The 22,428-nt window shown below is 37.4% G+C and overlaps 1 protein-coding gene across 1 annotated transcript in view; it reads left to right on the top strand.

Moving 5' to 3' along the window:
- The window catches only part of KIF5C (kinesin family member 5C), a 77,746-nt gene that overhangs the window by 28,292 nt on the left and 27,026 nt on the right, over positions 1 to 22,428 (top strand). Inside the window, 11 exon segments of the mRNA XM_054278544.1 lie at positions 2,007 to 2,080; positions 5,021 to 5,066; positions 5,069 to 5,124; positions 7,688 to 7,736; positions 8,944 to 8,999; positions 9,888 to 9,975; positions 12,220 to 12,344; positions 14,071 to 14,175; positions 15,459 to 15,607; positions 18,811 to 18,959; positions 21,969 to 22,144. Coding sequence (XP_054134519.1) covers positions 2,007 to 2,080; positions 5,021 to 5,066; positions 5,069 to 5,124; positions 7,688 to 7,736; positions 8,944 to 8,999; positions 9,888 to 9,975; positions 12,220 to 12,344; positions 14,071 to 14,175; positions 15,459 to 15,607; positions 18,811 to 18,959; positions 21,969 to 22,144 — 1,073 coding nt within the window.

Genomic DNA, 22,428 nt, shown 5'->3' on the forward strand with positions numbered 1-22,428 from the left:
ATAACAGTTCATTAATCAGGTTATTTCCCCCTGGCTATGAGCCCAGCTGGTGCCTTGCATTCACCTGCACATAACAACCCTTTATTCCCCTTTTCCCCCCATTTTGTCCCCTCTTTTTCCCCCTTTTTTTTCCTCCTTTTTCTCCTTTTTCACCCTCCCCCCTCAATTCTTTTTCCTGTATTTTCCCCCCATTTTTCACCTTTTCCTCCCTATTTTTCCCCTATTTCCCCCCATTATTATTTCCCCCCCATTATTATTTTCCCCCGTTATTATTTTCCCCTTATTTTTATTTTCCCCCTATTTTTATTTTCCCCCTATTTTTCATTTCCCTATTATTTTCCCCTACTTTTTCCCTCTTTTTTCCCTTATATTTCCCCTTATTCCCAGCTTTTTCCTCCTTTCCCCCTTATTTATTTTTCCCCTTATTTTTCCTTTTTCCCCCTTTACACCCCTTTATTCCCACCTTTCCCCCCATCTCTCTTTTCTCACCTTTCTTCTCCCACGTTTCCCCACTTTTTTCCATTTTTGCTTTTAATTCAAGCGAATTTTTTTAAATTTAACCATATTTGGCACAAAGATGAAATATTAGTAACAATCCCATATGGAATACTACAACGGGATTTTTTTTAATCCATTCAAATATTATTTATTATCAAGTATTTTAAACTTTATTTCTATAATGCATGGATAAGCAGTGTCTCTGTTTCTGTGAGCAGATGATGATGCTAAATTAATTAAAAATGAATTGTTAATTCCAGAAGGGCAGTAATTATGGCCTCCAAATATGGCATTCCCTTTGAGTTCAAGATTACTTTTATATTTTTCTGATGTATTTTATTTCACCTTCCTTCCTGTCTGGAACACCTCCAAGGAGATGCAAATAAGGAGATTATTTGTGTAATTTATGTAAACAATCTAATTTAGTTACTATAAAATAGAATATATAACACAATACAATTTAATATATTATATATATAATATAAACTATAATTTAATATCATGTCTAATATATATTGTATAATATAATTTAATTATTTTTATTTAGTAGATATGTAATGTATTTTACATATATTACATATACTATACATAATAGATGTAATATCTTATGTAATACATTATATAATATATGTAATATATAATGTAATATATAATATATACTTATATAATTTATATTATAGAATATATAATTATATAATATTATTACATATTTTAATTATTAATATATTTTATTATTTATAATATATATTATATATGATATATACTAAATATGACATGATATAATATGTTATATAAAATAATAATGTATGTAATATAATGTAATATAATGTAATAATGTAATATAATATAATATAATATAATGTAATATAATAATAATTTTTTTTTTGCTTGGAAACCTCTTTTAATTGCGATCCAGAGCATGGGAAACACCCCAAAATACAATTTTCATCCCTCTGAGATTGCTGGAATTGGGCATTAACCCCTGCAAAATCAATATTTTTCCCTCTGAACCCAATATCAAATTATTCATTCTGCCCTGAGAGAAGCTGATTTTCCAATTCCTTTCTCCTTCCTTTGCAGAGGCTTTGAAATTAATGAGGCCGTGAACTGGGGTAGAGAAGTGGAAAATAGAATATGGAGTTTATAATAAGGAATATGTTATTTGATTTTGTTGAATTTTCTCCAGGTTTAAATGTAGTCCAGCTTCGGTTTTAAATACTGGTTTTAAATCCAGCTTTTTCTTCCCCATATTCCACAGATATATTGGCTGATATTTGATGTCCTGAGATATTTTCCTCCCAGTAAGGCAGACATATTCCAAAAATCCTGTAATTCTCAAATTTAGATTTTATTGTGATTTTTTAGCCTAAAATTAGCTCAATATTTCAGATTTTCCCCATTTTTATTGCACAAACTGCTTCCCATTTCAGCCTCTGCACTGTAAAATGCAGATTATTCAGCTTGAGGGTGTCATTAAAGAGTTTTAATTGTTTTCCTTCCTCTTGCAGATGTTCTGGAGGGCTACAATGGCACCATCTTTGCCTATGGCCAGACCTCATCAGGAAAAACACACACCATGGAGGTACTGGGAAAATGAAATCGAAATGAAATCCGTTGGGTGGGAAGGAGCTAAACAAATCAAAATGTATCTCAATAAATAACAAATGTATCTAAATAACCACCAAATTATCTAAATCAAAGTTAGTCTAAATAAACCACACATGTATCTCAATAAACCACACATGTATCTCAGTAAATCAGAAATTTATCTAAACCACAATATATAATTCTATTTAATAACAAAATATAATAATAAAATATAATGCTAATACTACTGCTATTAATAAATTATTATTTCATAACAAAAAATAATAATAAAATATAATACTAATACTACTGCTAATAATAAATTATTATTTTAAATAAAAATTCCACAGAAGTTTCTGCTGATTTTAAATACTGGCACCTGTGGCTGAGTTTCCCTCACACTTCAGATTTTACCCCTGGATTTCCTTAAATACAGTCTAAAATATAGATTTTTAAAAATATATATATACATATACATGTTAAAAATATATATAATAAAAATAACCATAATTTCATATATAATATATAAAATTAATATATTATACATTATATAAGATATTAAAGATTATATAACTTATATAATTATATATAATAAAATATTATAACAAATAACAGCAATAGTAATAACAATAACAATAATAATAATAATAATAGTAATAATAATAATAATAATAATAATAATAATAATAGTACATAGAAATTTCTATTATTTTAATCAGTGGCAGCTGAGGCTGTGTGTCCCTCACACTTCAGGATTTACAACTGGATTTCCTTAAATACAGTCTAAAATATTGATTTTTTAAATATATACATACATACAAACATATATATGAAATAAAAATAACAATAATAATACATAATATATAAAAATAGACAATAATAATAATAAATAAAAATCCACTGAAATTTCTACTGATTTAAGCAGTAGCAGCTGTGCCTGAGTGTCCCTTACACTTCAGCTTTTACACCTTGAATTTCCTTAAAAATAGTCCAAAATATAGATTTGTATATATACACATGCATATAAATAAAAATAGAAAATAAAATTAAAAAAAAAAAATTATTTTTAATAAAAATCCACAGAAATTTCTGCTGGTTTTAATAATGGCAGCTGTGGCTGTGTGTCCCTTACACTTTAGGTTTTACACCTGGATTTCCTTAAATTAAGGCCAAAATATAGATTTTTATATATATAATTATATATATACATACATAGATACATATACATATATATATATATATATATATATATATATATATATACACAGATACACATATGTACACATATATACATATATATACACATATATATACATATATATCTACATATGTATTTTGATTTTTATATATATATATATAACCCAGTAAAATTATTTTAAATATTATAACATTCAAATATTATTTAAATATTTTAAATATAAAAATCAACAGAAATTTCTACTGGTTTTAAACAGTGCTAGCTGTGGCTGAGTGCCCCTCACACTGCAGGATTTTCACCTGGATTTCCTTAAATTAAGGCCAAAATATAGATTTTTATATATATACATACATAGATACATATACATATATATATATATACACAGATACACATATGTACACATATGTACACATATATACCTATATATACACATATATATACAATATATCTACATATGTATTTTGATTTTTATAGTATATATATATAACCCAGTAAAATTATTTTAAATATTATAACATTCAAATATTATTTAAATATTTTAAATATAAAAATCAACAGAAATTTCTACTGGTTTTAAACAGTGCTAGCTGTGCTGAGTGCCCCTCACACTGCAGGATTTCACCTGGATTTCCTTAAATTAAGGCCAAAATATAGATTTTTATATATATACATACATAGATACATATACATATATATATATATACACAGATACACATATGTACACAATATGTACCATATATACATATATATACACATATATATACATATATATCTACATATGTATTTTGATTTTTATATATATATATATAACCCAGTAAAATTATTTTAAATATTATAACATTCAAATATTATTTAAATATTTTAATATAAAAATCAACAGAAATTTCTACTGGTTTTAAACAGTGCTAGCTGTGGCTGAGTGCCCCTCACACTGCAGGATTTTCACCTGGATTTCCTTAAATTAAGGCCAAAATATAGATTTTTATATATATACATACATAGATACATATACATATATATATATATACACAGATACACATATGTACACATATATACATATATATACACATATATATACATATATATCTACATATGTATTTTGATTTTTATATATATATATATAAAACCCAGTAAAATTATTTTAAATATTATAACATTCAAATATTATTTAAATATTTTAATATAAAATTCAACAGAAATTTCTACTACTGGTTTTAAACAGTGCTAGCTGTGGCTGAGTGCCCCTCACACTGCAGGATTTTCACCTGGATTTCCTTAAATTAAGGCCAAAATATAGATTTTTATATATATACATACATAGATACATATACATATATATATATATACACAGATACACATATGTACACATATGTACACATATATACATATATATACACATATATATACATTATATATCTACATATGTATTTTGATTTTTATATATATATATATAAAACCCAGTAAAATTATTTTAAATATTATAACATTCAAATATTATTTAAATATTTAAAATATAAAAATCAACAGAAATTTCTACTGGTTTTAAACAGTGCTAGCTGTGGCTGAGTGCCCCTCACACTGCAGGATTTTCACCTGGATTTCCTTAAATACAGTCTAAAATACAGAGTTTATATCTATAAAATCAACAAGCCCCTCCCATATACCCCCTGTCCACAATGCAACAATAAAACGAGGCAGCAGCGGGATTCCTGTGTCACTTTGGGGTTGTGTCCCCAGGGAAAGCTCCACGACCCTCAGCTGATGGGAATCATCCCCAGGATCGCCACGACATCTTCGACCACATCTACTCCATGGATGAGAACCTGGAGTTCCACATCAAGGTACATTCCTGTGCAATGTTTGGGTGCAATTTAGATGGAGTCACCCCTTGGTTGGGACAATTCCATGGGAAATCTGCCTTGGGACCTTCTGTGTTGTTTTGGTTTGTTTTTTTTTCCCCTCCTCCGTCCCTTTTACAACACAATTTTCAAGATTTATTACTGGTGTTGCTTCTGGATTTATTTTTTTTTTTTCTGGAGGGTGTGTCCAGCTCGGGTTTGCAGGAACCTAAAATTGATTTCCTGCAGCTTCTCCAGAGGTTGGACTCTGCTGGTTCTGACCATAAATAGCAGGGAGATTTGGGAAAATCCTGACATGCTGTGTCCGGGATGTGGGATGGAAGGAGATGGGCACGCCATGGAATTTTTGAATTCCTTCTGATGGTGGTGCAGGGGTTTTTTTTGTGTCCTTTCCTTGATCCCAGCCACGTGAGCTCCCAAATTTTTGGGAGAAGAATTGAATTCCCCCTGCCCATGTGGGGTCCTGGGGAGCTCTGGGGTCAGGCTGAGCTTCTGTCCCAGCAGACACCAGTAAAATGGGATTTTCAGTGAAATAATTGCCATGGATTGCAGGGAAAAGGAGTTTTCTGTGTCAAAATCAAGCCAGACCTAAAATCTGCAGTAGCTGAGCCCAGGTGGGTGTGAAGCCACTGTCCCTTCTCCTGCTGCTCACTGAGAGTGGAGCTTTTTGTACCTAAAAGTTAGATTTACTAACTTTAAATTAACTGAAAGTTCATTTACTTTTTAATGCTGTTTGCACTAAATCCCTTGAAGTGCCCCTGGGGAAATATTTGTAAAGCTAATCAGTGTGAGGACATAATTATTGGCAAAAGTTAATCAATGTGAAAGCACAATTATTTGTAAAAGTTAGTCAGTGTGAGGGCACAATTATTTGTAAAAGTTCATCAATGTGAAGGCACAATTATTTGTAAAAGTTAGTCAGTGTGAGGACACAATTATTTGTAAAAGTTAGTCAGTGTGAGGGCACAATTATTTGTAAAAGTTCATCAGTGTAATGACAGAATTATTTGTGAAAGTTCATCAGTCTGAGGGCACAATTATTTGTAAAAGTTCATCAGTGTGAGGACACAATTATTTGTAACAGTTAACCAATATGAGGACACAATTATTTGTAAAAGTTAATCAGTGTGAGGACAGAAATGTCTGTCTATAAATTATTAGGATTATTTGAATCATCTTGGACCTCTGAACCAGCTTCTGGAAGGGCTTGGTTGGGTATTGGGAACGAAAAAATATTCCAAATTGGAATTGAAAATATTCCAAATAAACCATGAAATACTTGCAGAGACCTTGGATTGTAAAATATGGAGAGACCCCCATGAATTTCCCTCCTCTGGAAATCTCTCCTGCCTGCTGCAATTCCACAGAGAGCCCAAGCTGGAGGGAATTCCTGTCCCATTGGAAATGCCACAATTTTCCCAAAGGTTTCCCAGCAGAGCTGATGAATCTCTCCCAAAAAAAGCTGCCTGAGCTGTCCGGGGGAGAAATGTTCTGTCAGCCTGGGTTTAACCAAACTGTGCCCCTCTCCTCATAACTGAACTAATAATCATGGAATAATTGAAGATCTGAAAATTAATGGCATTTTTCCCTCCCCCTCTCTAATGGGAATCCATTTAGAATTTGGTCTCTCTCTGTAGGAATGAGGGTTCTCAACGTGCAATATTAAGTCTGGCCTAACTGGAGGGCTTTAAAAGGGGAAGTAAAGGCATAAATTCAAAATCTATTTGTGTTTAATACCAGTTTCACGTGGAAAGTTCAGCTCATCTCTGTGAAAAGCCCAGACATTATTTTTCAGATGACAGAAAATGACATTTTATGAAATGCCAGGGGTTTATTGATACCTAGAATGCAGCCATGTGGTGTTCCAGCTAAATAATCTGGACAAACCTTAATTAGAGAAGGGTTAGGCCCTACTCCCCTCACACATTTCTGTTTCCTTCTGTGAATCAAATCCCCTTTTATTAAAAAACTCATTCATTCAATCATTCTCCTCTCTCTTTTTTCCCTTTTTTTTTGAGGACAATTGTCTCTCTTTGTTACAGCAAAGCTCATTTTCATTTTCTCCTTTGGATTTGATTCAAGGCAGAAGCACCACATGTGCTTCATTTAAAAGTTTAATTTAATGTATAGTGCTGAGATTTATGGAAATGGGATGGTGAAGGTGCTCTCTGTTTTCTGGGGGGTGAAAATCAATGTACAATTTTTACAATCCTCAAACCTGCAGCTGTACAGATATGGCAGGAGCTGGGTTGGTTTGATATTTTTGTCAATTTTGCCTATGTTACAAAAATAAAAAAAAAAAAGAAGAAGAGAAGGTTTGCCTGCAGGTTTTTTTGTGTACTTTTCCATTGATAAATGGAGGAAGATCAATGGCTTGTAAATCATTCAAGGTACAAATGTGTTCCCATCAAAGATGGAACTCCAGCTGTGTGGGAGGTGGGGTTTTATTTTTAGTTTGGTGCTTTGACAGGGATGGAAACACAGAGGCAGCAAGGCATTAAATCAGCGACGTTTAAATCTGTGGTGTTTGTGATTATTTAATTAGGTTTCCTACTTTGAGATCTATTTGGACAAAATCAGGGACCTGCTTGATGGTAAGTTCTGAGTTTTATTTGAGTGCCTTGGCTCCATCCATGCACCAAAGCCTGGGGGGGAGCAGTGACTTTATCTGGGGGGGGGGATTAAATTTAAACTGGAGAATTTGGCAGTTTGAGGCACCTGATGCTGTGCACCTGCCTCTGCAGAGCACGAGCTCTGCTGTGAATCACAGAGCTCTGAGATCCCACAGCCTGCCAGGCAGGGCTTGGCCAGGGCTGCTCTTCAAGGGAAAATTAGAGAAAAAATTAAATTCACAATGCAGGGAGTGGTTTGGAGTGATCCCCTGCTTCTGGCAGGGAGGGTGGTGGGGAGCATCTGCCTCTCTCACAGCTCGTGTCTCTGCAGGTTGTGTGGTGATAAAAGTGAGGTTTGCTCATCAGTGTGGGGACAGAAAGGGCTTTAAATGTGGAAATATATGTAAATATTGAAATGTTTCTAAAGGTAGAAATGGCTGTATAGGTAGAAATGGCTGTAAACAGAAATATGTGTAAAGGTAGAAATGTTTGTAAAGGTAGAAATGTTTGTAAAGGTAGAAATGGCTGTATAGGTAGAAATGGCTGTAAACAGAAATGTTTGTAAAGGTAGAAATGTTTGTAAAGGTGGAAATGTTTGTAAAGGTAGAAATGGCTGAATAGGTAGAAATGGCTTCAAAGGTAAAAATGGCTGTAAAGGCAGAAATATGTGTAAAGGTAGAAATATGTGTAAATATAGAAATGGCTGTATAGGTAGAAATGGCTGTAAACATAGAAATATGTGTAAAGTGAGACACATGTGTAAAGGTAGAAATTTTTGTAAATGTAGAAATGTCTGCAAATGTAGAAATGTCTGCAAATGTAGCTCTGAGCTGCTCTGAATTCCAGGCTGCTCTCCTGTCTCCTTTGCTTTGCCAAAGCCCAGCCTAGTCTGGGTTTATTTAATTCACCCAAGCAATAAACAAAAGATTTTGTGCCCCAAAGTTAAATTTAAATGAGCAGGTACAAGATTGACAGAGCAGGAAATTATTCCTGTGTGTTGGAAATATTGGAGGTTCATTAGGAGTGGGGAATTTCTGTGGGTTTTTTTTTGAATGCAGATCTCAAATACAGATTCCCATCCCCAAAATGTGTCTGTCAAGCCTGGAGCTGACACTTTATTTATTGATTTATTGATTTATTTATTTATTACTTCTGGAATATTCCTGATGATCTCCACGTCTCTCTCCAGTGTCCAAGACAAACCTTGCTGTACATGAAGATAAAAACAGAGTCCCCTATGTTAAGGTAAAAGAATAATTTAACCCCCAGCCTTTCATTCTTTCCCACAAATGCATTTATTTGCACATTTGCATTTGCACCCAGTGTTATTTGCTGAAATCATTCAACTCCCGTTTGAAGCCTTGAATGTTCAAGTCGTGTTGGCTCCTGGGTTTAAACAAGTTTCCTGAAATATTAATGGGCTTGAATCATGTTTGTTTCATTCTCCTGACTTTGAACATTGCCATTTTGTTAGGATGCTGTTAAATTTTAAGCATTCGGATTCCCCTTTCATGTCAGATATGAAAGAGAACAACTTGAGGAATTTTGTTCTTTAATATTTTGCTGCATGGGCGCTGTAATCTCTCAATATTTCAGAACAGATTGGTTGGGTTAGGAATTTGTTTGATGACTTTCTGGGCCCTCACTCGAATGCAATATGCTTCATGTGAACATATGTGAGCCTAAATTATATATATAAAATATTTTTCTGTTTATGCTCAGCTCGAGGAGAAAAAAGGAATTGATCAAATAATTTATTCAGTAATATTGCATGGAGAGAGAAGGACTTTGTTGTATTGTAGTTTGAGGGAGAAAGATTAACTTGGGTTTGATTAAATTAAATTAACTTGGGTATGAAATCTAAATATTCCCAAATTAGGAATATGTGTTGTTATTGAAATTTTTCATGGAATAACATGGAACACCATGTTTTCTGTGGAAAATTTCATGCTGTTCGGTCTGGATTTCACTGAGTCTTTAACCCTGTGGGAGGAAATTGGCTCCCAAGTTTCTTTGGAAGTCACCCCGAGGCGGGGTTGGGTCTGTGGGATCCTGGGGGCTGCTGATGCTTCTCCTAATTACCGTGCTCATTAGTGCTAAACGAACACTGCTGACTGCCCCTCCTGTCCCCAGGGCTGTACAGAGAGGTTTGTGTCCAGCCCTGAGGAAGTTCTGGACGTCATCGACGAGGGGAAGGCCAACAGGCACGTGGCTGTGACAAGTGAGTGTCCCCAGGGGGTTCAGGGGGTTCAGGGGGTTCAGGGATCCTCCTTGGAGGCTCTGAGCTCGCCGCTGAACGTTGGTTCTTGGCGTTGTTGTTTCTGTCAAGGTTGGGACTGAAGGTGTTTGAGATGGTGTTTTGTGGTTAGACTCGTATGTTTATTTTTGAATATGTTTTATTTTCAAATACAATTAAATTTCTATTTTAAATTTATTTGATTTGTATGATTTATATGTTTACATTTTAGATATATAAAATATATTCGCATATTTATATAATAGATATTCTATATTTATTTATTTATATTAATAGATACACTGTAGATATATAGATATACTATATATATACTATATATATAGATATACTATATATATACTATAGATATACTATAGATATACTATATATATACTATAGATATACTATAGATATATTATAGATATATAATATAGATATAATATAGATATAGATATATTATTATATATATATGTGTGTATATATATATACTATAGATATAATATAGATATATTAATAGATATACTATTGCAGTTATATATATTGCAGTTTCCCAGGCTGTGAGTTCTACAGCTGAGAGCTGCTGAGTTCTACAGCAAATATAATTAAGTCTTAATTTAAAAAATATTTTTATTTATATGTAATATATATTATATATTTTATATACAAAATGTATTTTTATGTTTTTATATATTTAAATATAAAATATATTCATATATTTAAATAATAGATATTTTATAGTTATGTATTTATATTAAAATATATACCATATATATTTTTATATTGCAGTTTCCCAAGCTGTGCGTTCTACAGTAAAATAAAAAAACCCTAAGTAAAATACTGTATACTAATAAAGTATATAAATAAATAAATAAATATTGTATATTATTAAAGAAACAATTATATAAATAAACTATATAAATAAAATAAACTCCAGCTGTGAATTCTACAATATTTTACTAATAAGTAAAATACTGTATAATAATAAAGTATCTAAATAAATAAAACAAATATAGTATATTATCAAACTATATAAATAAAATTTTAAAATCTGTATAATTACTTGCCAATAAGTCGTAAAAATGATTTCGTATCCATCTGTACAAGGTTTTTGAAGGAAAAACTATCAAATTAAGAAATGACACTTGAATTATTTTTATTTGTAACTTAATAGCTAATTATTTGTGTCTGGCATTGCGGATTTTTTTGCTTAATTATAAAATATACTACCCACACCTATGAAGAAGAAGGTGAAGGGAAGAATTAGCTACTGCTTTCAAACTTTTCTCTTAGTTTTATATATATAACTGTATTCTGAAACCTTAAACTCTAAATTTTCTACTGTGTGGTATTACACACTTCTAGTCAAACTCCACATCCGTAATTTCAGTGTTTTTTATCAATTTTGGAAGCTTTCTCTACATCCTCAGATCAAAAATAGTGTTTTTTTCAAGGTTTGTGCTTAAAATCACAGAAAGTCTAAAAATAGCATCCAGGGTTCTCCTGCCCACCAAGGCCTGGGAGTGACTTTGTGGATGATTTAATTGCTGAAATTATAGCGCTCTCAGTTAATTGAGTGTATTGAGCGTGCCTTTGTACAGGAGCTCCGTGACTTTCAGCTCTGCACTGGGAATTCCAGGCCTGGCATTGACTGGAATTGCTCCATAAACCATCCCAGCAGGGACTGGTGCTGGGAGTGGGGACAGTTTGGAATTAGAAAGAGCAGAAATGCTGGAGTTACGTTTTCCTTCGAGCTGTAATTCCCTGCTCAAACAGCAACCAAGGAGCGCAGGGCACTTTTCAAACCCTGCCTGTTTATCCCAGCAAAGCAGGGCCTTGGGTTGGGTTCCAGGGATGGCAAAACACACAAACCAGAGCACACAGCCTCGAGCTGTGCCAAGGGAAGCTTAGGTTGGATATCAGGAAAAAGTGATAAAGCTCTGGAATGGATAAAGTTCTAAAGTTCTGCCCGGGGAGGTGGTGGAGTCCCCATGCCTGGGTGTGTTTAACAAAGCCTGGATGTGGCACTGGGGGCCAGGGTTTGGCTGAGGTGCTGGGGCCGGGTTGGACTCCATGGTCTTGAAGGTCTCTCCCAACCTGATGATTCTCTGAATCCTGTGAGTTACACCAGGACCTGCCCATCTCCCCTGGGATTTGGGAGTTCAGAGGGGATGGAATCCCCTGCCAGGTCTGGAAGGCATTTTTAGCAGGAGCTGTGCCCTGTGATTCCAGACATGAACGAGCACAGCTCGAGGAGCCACAGCATCTTCCTCATCAACATCAAGCAGGAGAACGTGGAAACGGAGAAGAAGCTCAGTGGGAAGCTCTACCTGGTGGACTTGGCTGGCAGTGAGAAGGTAAATTCTCCTTTTTCCTCCACTGGGACCCCACTCTGAGGATGGGAGGGTTTCTCACAGAGCTCTCACCTTAGGTTATCATTAAAAAGGCTATTTTAATTTTTATTTTTGAATACGGGATGGAGAAAAGGAGCAGATCAGAGTTATTGGCATGAAAGACAACTCTCCCAAAATCTGAATTTATAATGGAGTGAGTTGAACCAGTGTGTTGTTATATGCCTTCGCATTTACATCTGTGTAGCTGAAAAAAAAAAAGTATTTTTAATATAATTTTATAATAATAAAAAATATTATTGTAATTATAATAATTATAATTGTATTGCATTATTATTATTATTATTATTATTATTATTATTATTATTATTATTATTATTTAAAATGTCTATCTTTTGATATAGAAAGAATTTTAATATAAGTTAAATATATCTATCTATTTATATAAAATATTTATATTTAAATATATGTATAAAATTTAAATAAAATTTATCAAATTAGACATATTTTAACTTGCTTATATTGTCATGTCCCATTTCCAGGTTTTTTTGTATTTGTTCCACAAATTAAATTAATTAAATACCAGCAGTTAATGCTATTTTCAAGTCTACTCAAAGCTCCCTGAATCTTGATTGTGGTGATTATTTCTGCTTTCCAATGTAGAAAAATAAACCCCAGAAAATGACTTTTATCTATTTTCCAAAAGAATAATGGTTTAGAACAATGCTGAAATGCAAAAATGTTTCCAGATTTTCACTGTGATTTCTTTTGGAGTGTTCAAAATCAGCTTTATTGGGATTTTGAGTTGCTCATTGGGACACGTTAATTGATAACCCATGGGTAAAATGCAGAAGTGATCTGTCAGAGTAATTAATTATGTTAATGTCTACGATTGCATAGATTTGTTAAATTAAATCTCCTTATGATGTTTACAAAATAAGGGCCTGGGCAGGCACTCCTCTCCTCTGGAAAATCAACTTTTGTGGTTTGTTTTGGTACAGAAAACCTGAAATATGAATTTCTTGGGTAGGTTGTCTTCTTAAAAGACACAACTGCTTTTCCTTCATGTCATGGGGCATTTTTAGGTGAAAGTAGAGATAGTTTTAATGTAGAGAAAAATATATGGATTTATCCTGTATTTGGATACATTAGAAAATCCAAATTTTGTTTTATTTGTGTAGTAGCAGAAAGGAAAAATACCAGCAAGTTAGGACTGTGTAAAACAAAATTTAGCAGTGTAGAACACAATACATTTGTCTGGCTGTGAAAATTGGGTTGTTTTCCACCACATCTTGTTTTTGGCCTGCAAAAGGAGGCAGTGGCCATGAACAAAATCTATGATTTTTGATTTTTTTTTTGGTCCATAAAAAGGCAAGATGCTCATTTTGGGGCCACTGAGGTGGTGCTCCCTGTCTGTATGGACAACTTGGGCTTGGGAGTGGTTCCCAAACATCCTCAGGTGAGCACAGACTTCTGAATTCTCCCTGAATTAAAATAAAATTACAGCTTGCTCTTGGAATGGGAGAAAAGTGGAATTATTCCAGTCTTACACTACCAAAAAAGTTATAACAGTTGATATAAAATTGGGATGTAAAAAGTTGATGTAAAATTCTCCCGGCCCACGCTGAGCTGAGCCGGGTTTTGCTCCTCCAGGAGCCTCTTTAGGCGCAGCTTTGCAGGGCTGGAGCTTTGGGCTGGAGCAGAACCCGACTCCTTCCTGCTCTCTTTGCAGGTCAGCAAAACTGGAGCAGAGGGGGCAGTTCTGGATGAAGCTAAAAATATCAATAAGTCTTTGTCTGCTCTGGGCAATGTGATCTCGGCCTTGGCAGAGGGAACTGTAAGTAATCCTGGCTGGGGGTGAGGAGGGGATTTTGTTTATTTACCTGCTTCTTTGCCATCTACAGATGAAAAAAAAGAAAGGAGTAAAAGGAGCTAACATTTCAGCTCTGAAGGGAGAAAATACTGGCTGTTAATTAAATATTAACAAACAAAATGTTGTCACAAACCAGTGGCACTTTGGCTGCTCTGCCCGAGATGAGGAATTAATTCTCAGTGATGGCACTGGAGCAGCTCCCAAATCCGGGCACTATCACAACAAATTGTGACTCTTGCCAGCGTGGACTCACCTCCTGGTCAGTTTGGAAAGGCAGGTGCCTGCTAAGGAAGGCAAGAGCCTCCCCTGAAATGGAGAAAATTAATCCCCCACTCTGAATTGCTATAAATTTGAAATTAAGGGCCTCTCAGGCAAAAAATATGGGAGCAGGAAATAACAGTTCTTTACTAGGGAAGAAAATAAAAGGATAAAATAAACAATGCAGTAACCTAAAACACTGACAGAGTCAGAGCACAGCCAGACACCCTGTGGGTCAGGGTGGTGGCAGCAGTCCCATTGGAATTGTGGCTGCAGAGCTCCTGCAGTGTCAGGGGTGGCTCTGCTGCAGCAGGGATCCTGGAGAATCCCATTGGAATTGTGGCTGCAGAGCTCCTGCAGTGTCAGGGGTGGCTCTGCTGCAGCAGGGATCCTGGAGAATCCCATTGGAATTGTGGCTGCAGAGCTCCTGCAGTGTCAGGGGTGGCTCTGCTGCAGCAGGGATCCTGCAGAAAGGTGCAGTGTCCCTCTGAAGATCCAGGGGAAGAAGAGGCAGCTGCTGTTCCTCTGGGCAATCCAGTGCAGAAGCTGTGCTGGTGTTCCAGAATCTCCAGATTATATCCAGGCAGGAATGCTTGGCTGGTGTTCCAGAATCTCCAGATTATATCCAGGCAGGAATGCTTGGCTGGTGTTCCAGAATCTCCAGATTATATCCAGGTAGGAATGCTTGGCTCCTCCCTCTGGGCTCACATCTCCCAGTGGGATGCTGCAGTTCTTATCAGCCATGCAGGGACATTCAATGGTCTGTTATCAGCAGATGTTTTATCAGCCCTGCAGTGACATTCAGTGGCTGTTATCAGCAGATGTCCCCCCAGAGGGAGGAGTGATTGTGGAAGAGATAAGGAAAATGCCCACTTGACAGAAGACAACTGCCATACAGATGGCAATGGAACACATCTTGCCTTGCAATCTGGGGCACCTCCTCTCTGGTTGAACCAATTGTTCTTGTCTTTTGCTTGTGTTTGGATCAGAAAACCCACGTTCCCTACCGAGACAGCAAAATGACCAGGATCCTGCAGGATTCCCTGGGGGGGAACTGCAGGACCACCATCGTCATCTGCTGCTCCCCCTCCGTCTTCAACGAGGCCGAGACCAAATCCACCCTGATGTTTGGCCAGAGGTGAGTCCCATGGGATCAGCCTGCGTGCATCCCTCCTCCCTTGGAATCCAGAGCTTTCGTTGGTAAAAAAAATCTGGAGAGCTTCAGAGAGCTGGCTCTTTATTCCCACTGATTCCTGAAAAATCCTCCAGGAAAATCGAGGTTAATGTTTGGAGCAGCTGCTCTGCTTGGGAGCAGAGTGGGGTTGAAAAGTGGGGAAGGATTGGGCAATCCATTAAGAAAGTCTTGAATTCCTTCCTGGTTGATTTTCCTGCAGAAAAGTTAAGATGTTATCTTAATTCCTTGAAATTTTATGGAAAAGATAAAATCACTGCGCAGTTTCCTGTTGAAAAATTCAGTCTTGCTTTATTGGAGAATTCAGAAAATCCAAATTTTGTTTTATTTGTCTAGTAGCAGAAAGGAAAAAAAAACACCAGCAAGTTAGGACTGTGCAAAATAAAATTTAGCAGTTGTAGAACACAATAGATTTGTCTGGCTGTAAAAATGGGTTGTTTTCCACCACATTTCTTTTTTGGCCTGCTAAGAAATGTAAAGGCACTGGGCAATTTTCTGTGGAAAAATTCAGTTTTGCTTTGTCTAACAGTGCTGTTGATGCTTTTAAGAGTTGTCTTCTCCTTCAATTCCACCTCAGGGATCATTGTTACGGTTGTAAAAATATCTCTGAAAATTAGGAAAATTAAAGAGAGTGGGCTCTGTGATATTGACAGCTTTGAGAGCTTGCCATGGTAGCTCATGGACCTGATGTTTGGAAGATCTGGACAATTTAGGAACAAAAATTATGGAAGGATCCAGAGGGAAATTTCTCTTCCTTGTGTGTTTATTGACAAGAGTGATATGAAATGCATTGGGAAGGTTTGCAGAAATAGGTCAGGCTCATTATGTAATTACTGCTTTTGTGGTAATTGAGGAGAACTGGGATCCTTTGGAAAATTACTTGTTTTGTTTGATTTGTGTAGTAGCAGAAAGGAAAAATACTGGCAAGTTAGGAGTGTTTAAAGAGAGGTGAACAGTTTGAGGATACAGTAGCCTTGTATTTGTTTAAAATTGGGTTGTTTTCCACCATGTGGAGCTTCTGGACTGCAAAAAGAGGCAGTGGCCATGAGCAAAATCAGGTTAAAGAGTTGCTTTGTAGATTTTTTTCCCCATTGTGAGCTGAACATGGTTTTTAGCTACTGAAGATCCAAACTTGTACTGATCAGATCATGTGTTGAGCAAAACCAAGCATCCTGAGATGCAGGAATGAAACCAAGAGCATGAACAACTCTGAACTGCAGCTTCCAAGTTCAGTTTCAGTTTACATTCCCCCTGGTTTCATTCCTCTTTCCATAATGAGTAAAATTTGCCCTTTTTTTGGGGCAAGGCAGTTTTCTGACTGGCTCTGCACATCCTGGCTGAATATTCAACAGTTTCCTGGGAGCAGGAACATTGTGGGGCTGATCCTCACTGAGGACCAGGATGGCAGTGCAAGAACTGGGGAAACAGGGAAATATTTGTGAGGAGTTCCTCAAGTTCAGCAACTGAATTTCCAGGAATTCTGAATTGTCAGGAAGGAAATAATTTGTATTTCCCTGGGAGGACTGGTGCTCTGTGCAGAGCAGCCCATGGGTTATCCATGCACAACTTTCTCTGGCAGGATTTTGGGTGGGAATGGTGGAAATGGGTTTTTTTCCCAGGCTCTTGGGTTGTTGTGTCTCATTTTTCTGATGTGACACCACTGAGGAGCTGTTGGCATTAAAGGGAAGGTCCATGACTCGTGGCCGATTGCTGATTTTTCCTGGGAAAAGAAAGAGTTATGTCACCATTAAAATAAATGTCAGGGATGAAATCCATCTTCAGAGGAGCTCTTGTACCAATCAAACTGTACAAGTGCTCCTTTGATAGTAGTGAATCAGCTTTTTCTTTTTCTACTCCATCTTTCCTCGTGTTTTTATCTCATTTTTAATTGTGGTTGTCAGTAAGGGCTTCATCCATCATCAAGAGAACCTTCCTGGTGTGGTGGGGATTTTTTATCCCTGGTACAGTTAAATGAGTGGAAACTTGAGCTGTGCTTTTAGCAGAGACAAAATGTAAACCCTGACCATCAGGAAATTATTTTAAAAGCACAAGATTATTTAAAAAATACTTTTATGGTAATAAAAGTCCTGCTTGCCACAGAGTGCAAATCTCTGGAGCTTTATAAACTGCTGAGGGTTCATCTGTTATCCTTTTCCTTATCTGCTTTATTCAACAACACTGGAGGCATTTGAAGGGACTCAGTCTGAACAGTGAAGGGCAAAGATCTGAGGCTTTCTTAATTCATAGTGATTGGTTTGGTTTCCCTTTTCAGGGTGGATTTGCTGGAGTAGGTGCTGGGCATTGTTTTCTGCTTGCTTTGCATTTCCTGGCACAATTGGTTGGGTTGGGTTGGGTTGGAGCTGAGCACTTTCAGAATAATAAAGTGGTGCTGGTTGTTAGGAGGCTTGAAATTTGGGATATTTTTGCCTAGGGAGGCAGGAACTTCTTTCTTTCCTTCTTCTTTCCTTCTTCTTTCCTTCTTCTTTCCTTCTTCTTTCCTTCTTCTTCCCTTCTTCTTTCCTTCTTCTTTCCTTCTTTCCCTTTCCCCTTTTTTGCCTTTTCCCCTTTTTTGCCTTTTTCCCTTTTTTGCCTTTTCCCCTTTTCTTCCTTTTCCCATTTTTTCCCTTTTTTCCTTTTTCCCTTTTTTCCTTTTTCGCTTTTTTCCTTTTTCCCTTTTTTTCCTTCTTTTCTTTTTCCCTTTTTTCCCTTTTTTCCCTTTTCCCCTTTATTTTCTTTTTCCCTTTTTTCCTTTTCCCTTTATTTTCCTTTTCCCTTTTTTCCTTTTTTCCTTTTTTCCTTTTTTCCTTTTTTCCTTTTTTCCTTTTTTCCTTTTCCCTTTTTCCCTTTTTCCCCTTTTTCCCCTTTTTCCCCTTTTTCCCCTTTTCCCCCTTTTTCCCCTTTTTTCCCTTTCCCTTTCCCTTTCCCTTTTCCTCTTTCCTTTTCCTCTTCCCTCTTTCCTCTTTCCTCTTCCTTTTCTTCTTTCCTTTCCTTTCTTCCTTTCCTCTCCCCTCCCCACCCTGGGCACTTGCAGGGATGGGAAATCCACAATTTCCCCGCTCATTCCCCTCTGTATGATGGAAAAACCCCCAATCCTTGCTGTTGCACTGGGATGGAAACCCCAAAGCAGCTGCCCTGGGATTTGTTTGCAGGGCCAAGACCATCAAGAACACGGTGTCTGTGAACCTGGAGCTGACAGCAGAGGAGTGGAAGAAGAAGTACGAGAAGGAGAAGGACAAAAACAAGAGTTTAAAGAATGTCATCCAGCACCTGGAGCTGGAGCTGAACAGGTGGAGGAATGGTAGGTGCCAAAAACCGGGGGCTGGATGTGTCTGTGTTGAATTCTTGCCCTAAATCACAATTTTTATTAATTGTGTCTGGCCACTGCATCTAAACTCACATTATAACTCACTGTTCATAGTAATAATGGAAGGTGAATAAGCAAAAACCAGGCAAACCAGCAGCCATTTGTGGGAGAAACCAGTGAAAATGCCAAAATTGGTGATTTCGCGGCAGAGAACACAGGAGGAATCGCTAATGTTAATGTTGTTAATGATAGTAATAAAAAAAGGAAAAATGTCATTATATTTGGGGTGTTTTTTTTAAATAACTCTGCTCCTCAGGCATGAGAATCATTGTGCTTTAAGGTAATTGGACCTTGGGTTTGGGGATTTTTTTTAATTGAATTTCACATTAGACTAATTAGTCCTTTAGTACGATGACAGGGAGTGGCATATGCTTAGAAGAATCACCATTTGTCTGCTCCTGTGACTGCTACATGAAAATTTTTGTTGAGATCAGCCAATTTTCTGATTAGAAACGTGGGGAATTGCTGTTCAGGGCAGGTTGTGACATCAGCTGTAGGATGGTACAGGAGGTAGAATATGGATTCACACAAGTGAAAGAATTTTTATTGAAAATCAAATTTTAAAAATGTAATTTAATCTGGAACACTGGCAGACAATTTTAGCAAACCAGCCTTAGCTTGAATTGTTTATTTTACATTTTAAAAAATCAACCAACAACAAAAAACCCAATCCAAAGCTTATTTTTTTTTTTTACAAAAGCCTGGATGGATCCTTTTGTTTAAATATCCTTCTCCTCTCCTGAGTGCTGCTGTTACCCAGCAATGCATTCACAAGATTATTGATTTCTTGTCTGACCTCCCATCCTCTGGAAGGATGGAGGCTTTTAACAAAGGGAACTGTCCCAGCAATCCCATCTTAGACAATATTCCAGCAGTTTATTTATTTCAGGAATTAAGGATTTATTCTGCAAAAGAAAAGGGTGGCAGGGAGTGGGTGAGCTGAGCATTTCACCTTCCAAATACCCAATTTTTTTGTGTTGTACAGGCAGGAGGCTCTCATCCAATGAATAAGAAATTAAACATTCTTTTTGGGAATGTTTAATCCCAAAATGTTTATCCTGGTGGATTCTCCACAGCCTGAGGAACATTTTTTTGTGTACAAGGCTCTGCATTCCAACCAAACCCACCTTTCCTTCCCTGCTCTAAGAGCAAAAAATCAATTCCCATTTCCCTCATTAATAATAGAAAATACCATCAAGCTTCCAGAAATAGGCCAGGAAACATTTGGAGTCAGGTACCTTGAGGGAGGTGATGCTGCTTGATTTCAAATTCCACTTTTTCCATGCTTTCAGCAGGGAAAAAAAAAATCATCCTGTGCTTTTTCTTGCCCTTTTTGTTTTGCTCTGGGGCCTCACTCGTCCTTTCTGGGCTCTGATCTATTGGTCCTGTTCCCCTGCCAGTGAGATAAACTGGCAAGAGGAATGGCTGGTAAAGCTTTCAGGAGATAAAATATTGGAGATTTTTCCTGGAAAAGGAATAAAACTGTAACTTTGCCACCCCCTGAGCAATGTGTGCAGCATCCAGGGGCTTCCCCAGCCTCTGGTGAGGGTGGATTTAATTTCTGCCATGAGCAGCTCACCCATCCCTCATCTCTGAGCCTGTAATTGTAGCCCAGGGCTGTTCCTGAAGGAAATATTCCTTGGGGATGGGGATTTTGTAGGAATTGTGTCTGCTGTGCACAGGCAACCTCTGGAAGTTGGTGTTTGTGCTGGAATGTGCAAGGTGAAAGTTGAATATTGTTTTAAACATGGCTGTGCTGGTCCATTCTGGAGGAAGAGATATTTAAATGCCAGCAGATTTTAGGCTGGAATTTGGGGGGTTTCCCTGCTTTTTTGCCCCTCTGTTTATCCACGGAGCTAATCCTGACTATCAAGGGAGTGAAAGGAGAGCCAGGGGTTCTGTGCTTTCAGTGTTCAACCTGCTGCTGGATTTTATGGGATCATCAAGGTTGGAAAAGAGCTCACAGAGTCCCTGTGATGCTTTGTCCAGGCTGCCCTGGAGCAGGGGCTGGGCAGAGCCCCAGAATGAAGCAGGGATTCATTCACAGCATCTCCTCCATGGATCCACCTCGGGCAGCACCAGAGCCCAGCCAGGGCTGCGCCCAAGATGAACCAAAATGGCCCCAAAATGCACGAGCGCTGCCGGGGTCTCTCCCTGGGATCAGTTCTGCTCCATTTGCACCTTGCAGTTCATTGTCCCATTCCAGCTTTAGCCCCTGCACTCCCACCCTGCTTGTTTTTCTCTCTGCAGCCCACGGGGTTTGTTGTAGTTGGGACAGAGACAGCACAAAGCAACACACTCCATTTTCAGAAGGCTTTTAGCTGGTTTTATTCTAGCATGAGTGCTTTTTATGCATTCTTACAAAACCCCCAAGTTTACACTTTACTCATTGGTCACGAGAAACAAACAAAATGCTCATTGGAAGAGGCAGCTGCAGGTTTCTCTTATTTATCCTTCTTCCTTTCTTGGTTTCTGTGTCAAAGACCTTGGTAGAAAATTCTTTCAGGGGTAAAAATGGATCCTCTTGTCAAACTTCTCTGCCGCTCACAGAAGCTGCTGTAAAACCTCTCCCACAGTTGGTTGTGCTTTTGGGAGCACAAACCTGAGATTTGGGTCATTTGTCCTCGGTGCCCAGCTGGAGCAGGAATTGTTTTGTCTCCCTGCTCTGTGCACAGAGCTCAGCAACGCTGAATGTGAAGCTCAGAGCTGCTCACTAAAGCAGCACAGGGGCTGAAAACTATAAAATCTAAACCCTGAGGTATCACATGGAGTTTGCATTCCCATGGGATCATCACCCTCACGAGGGTGGCCACCTCCCCACAGCTTTTCCTCGTCATTTGTATCCCTGGAAGTGGCACAAAGCCCTTCCTTGACCAGGAACGCCCATCCTGGAGAATCCCTGGATTTGGGATTGCAGGATTTCCATGAGCTGTGTCCCTGCAGGAGAAGCTGTGCCCGAGGAGGAGCAGATCAGTGCCAAGGACCAGAAGAACCTGGAGCCTTGTGATAACACCCCGATCATTGATAACATCACCCCCGTGGTCGCCAGCATCTCCACGGAGGAGAAGCAGAAATACGACGAGGAGATCGCCAGCCTCTACAGGCAGCTGGATGATAAGGTGGGAATGCTGGATCCCAGGGTGGACATGTTGGATTCCAGGTGGGAATGTTGGATACCAGTATGGAATGTTGGATTCCACGGGGGAATGTTGGATTCCAGGTGGGAATGTTGAATTCCAGGTGGGAATGTTGGATTCCAGGTGGGAAACGTTGGATTCCAGGTGGGAATGTTGGATTCCAGGATAGGAATGTTGGATACCGGGTGAGAATGTTGGATTCCAGTATGGAATGTTGGATTCCATGGGGGAATGTTGGATCCCAGGTGGGAATGTTGGATTAATGT

This window comes from Melozone crissalis, unplaced genomic scaffold (assembly GCF_028551555.1).
Source record: "Melozone crissalis strain CALT ecotype California unplaced genomic scaffold, PUWL_Pcris_2 ptg000023l_1, whole genome shotgun sequence".
Classification (NCBI taxonomy): Eukaryota; Metazoa; Chordata; class Aves; order Passeriformes; family Passerellidae; genus Melozone; species Melozone crissalis.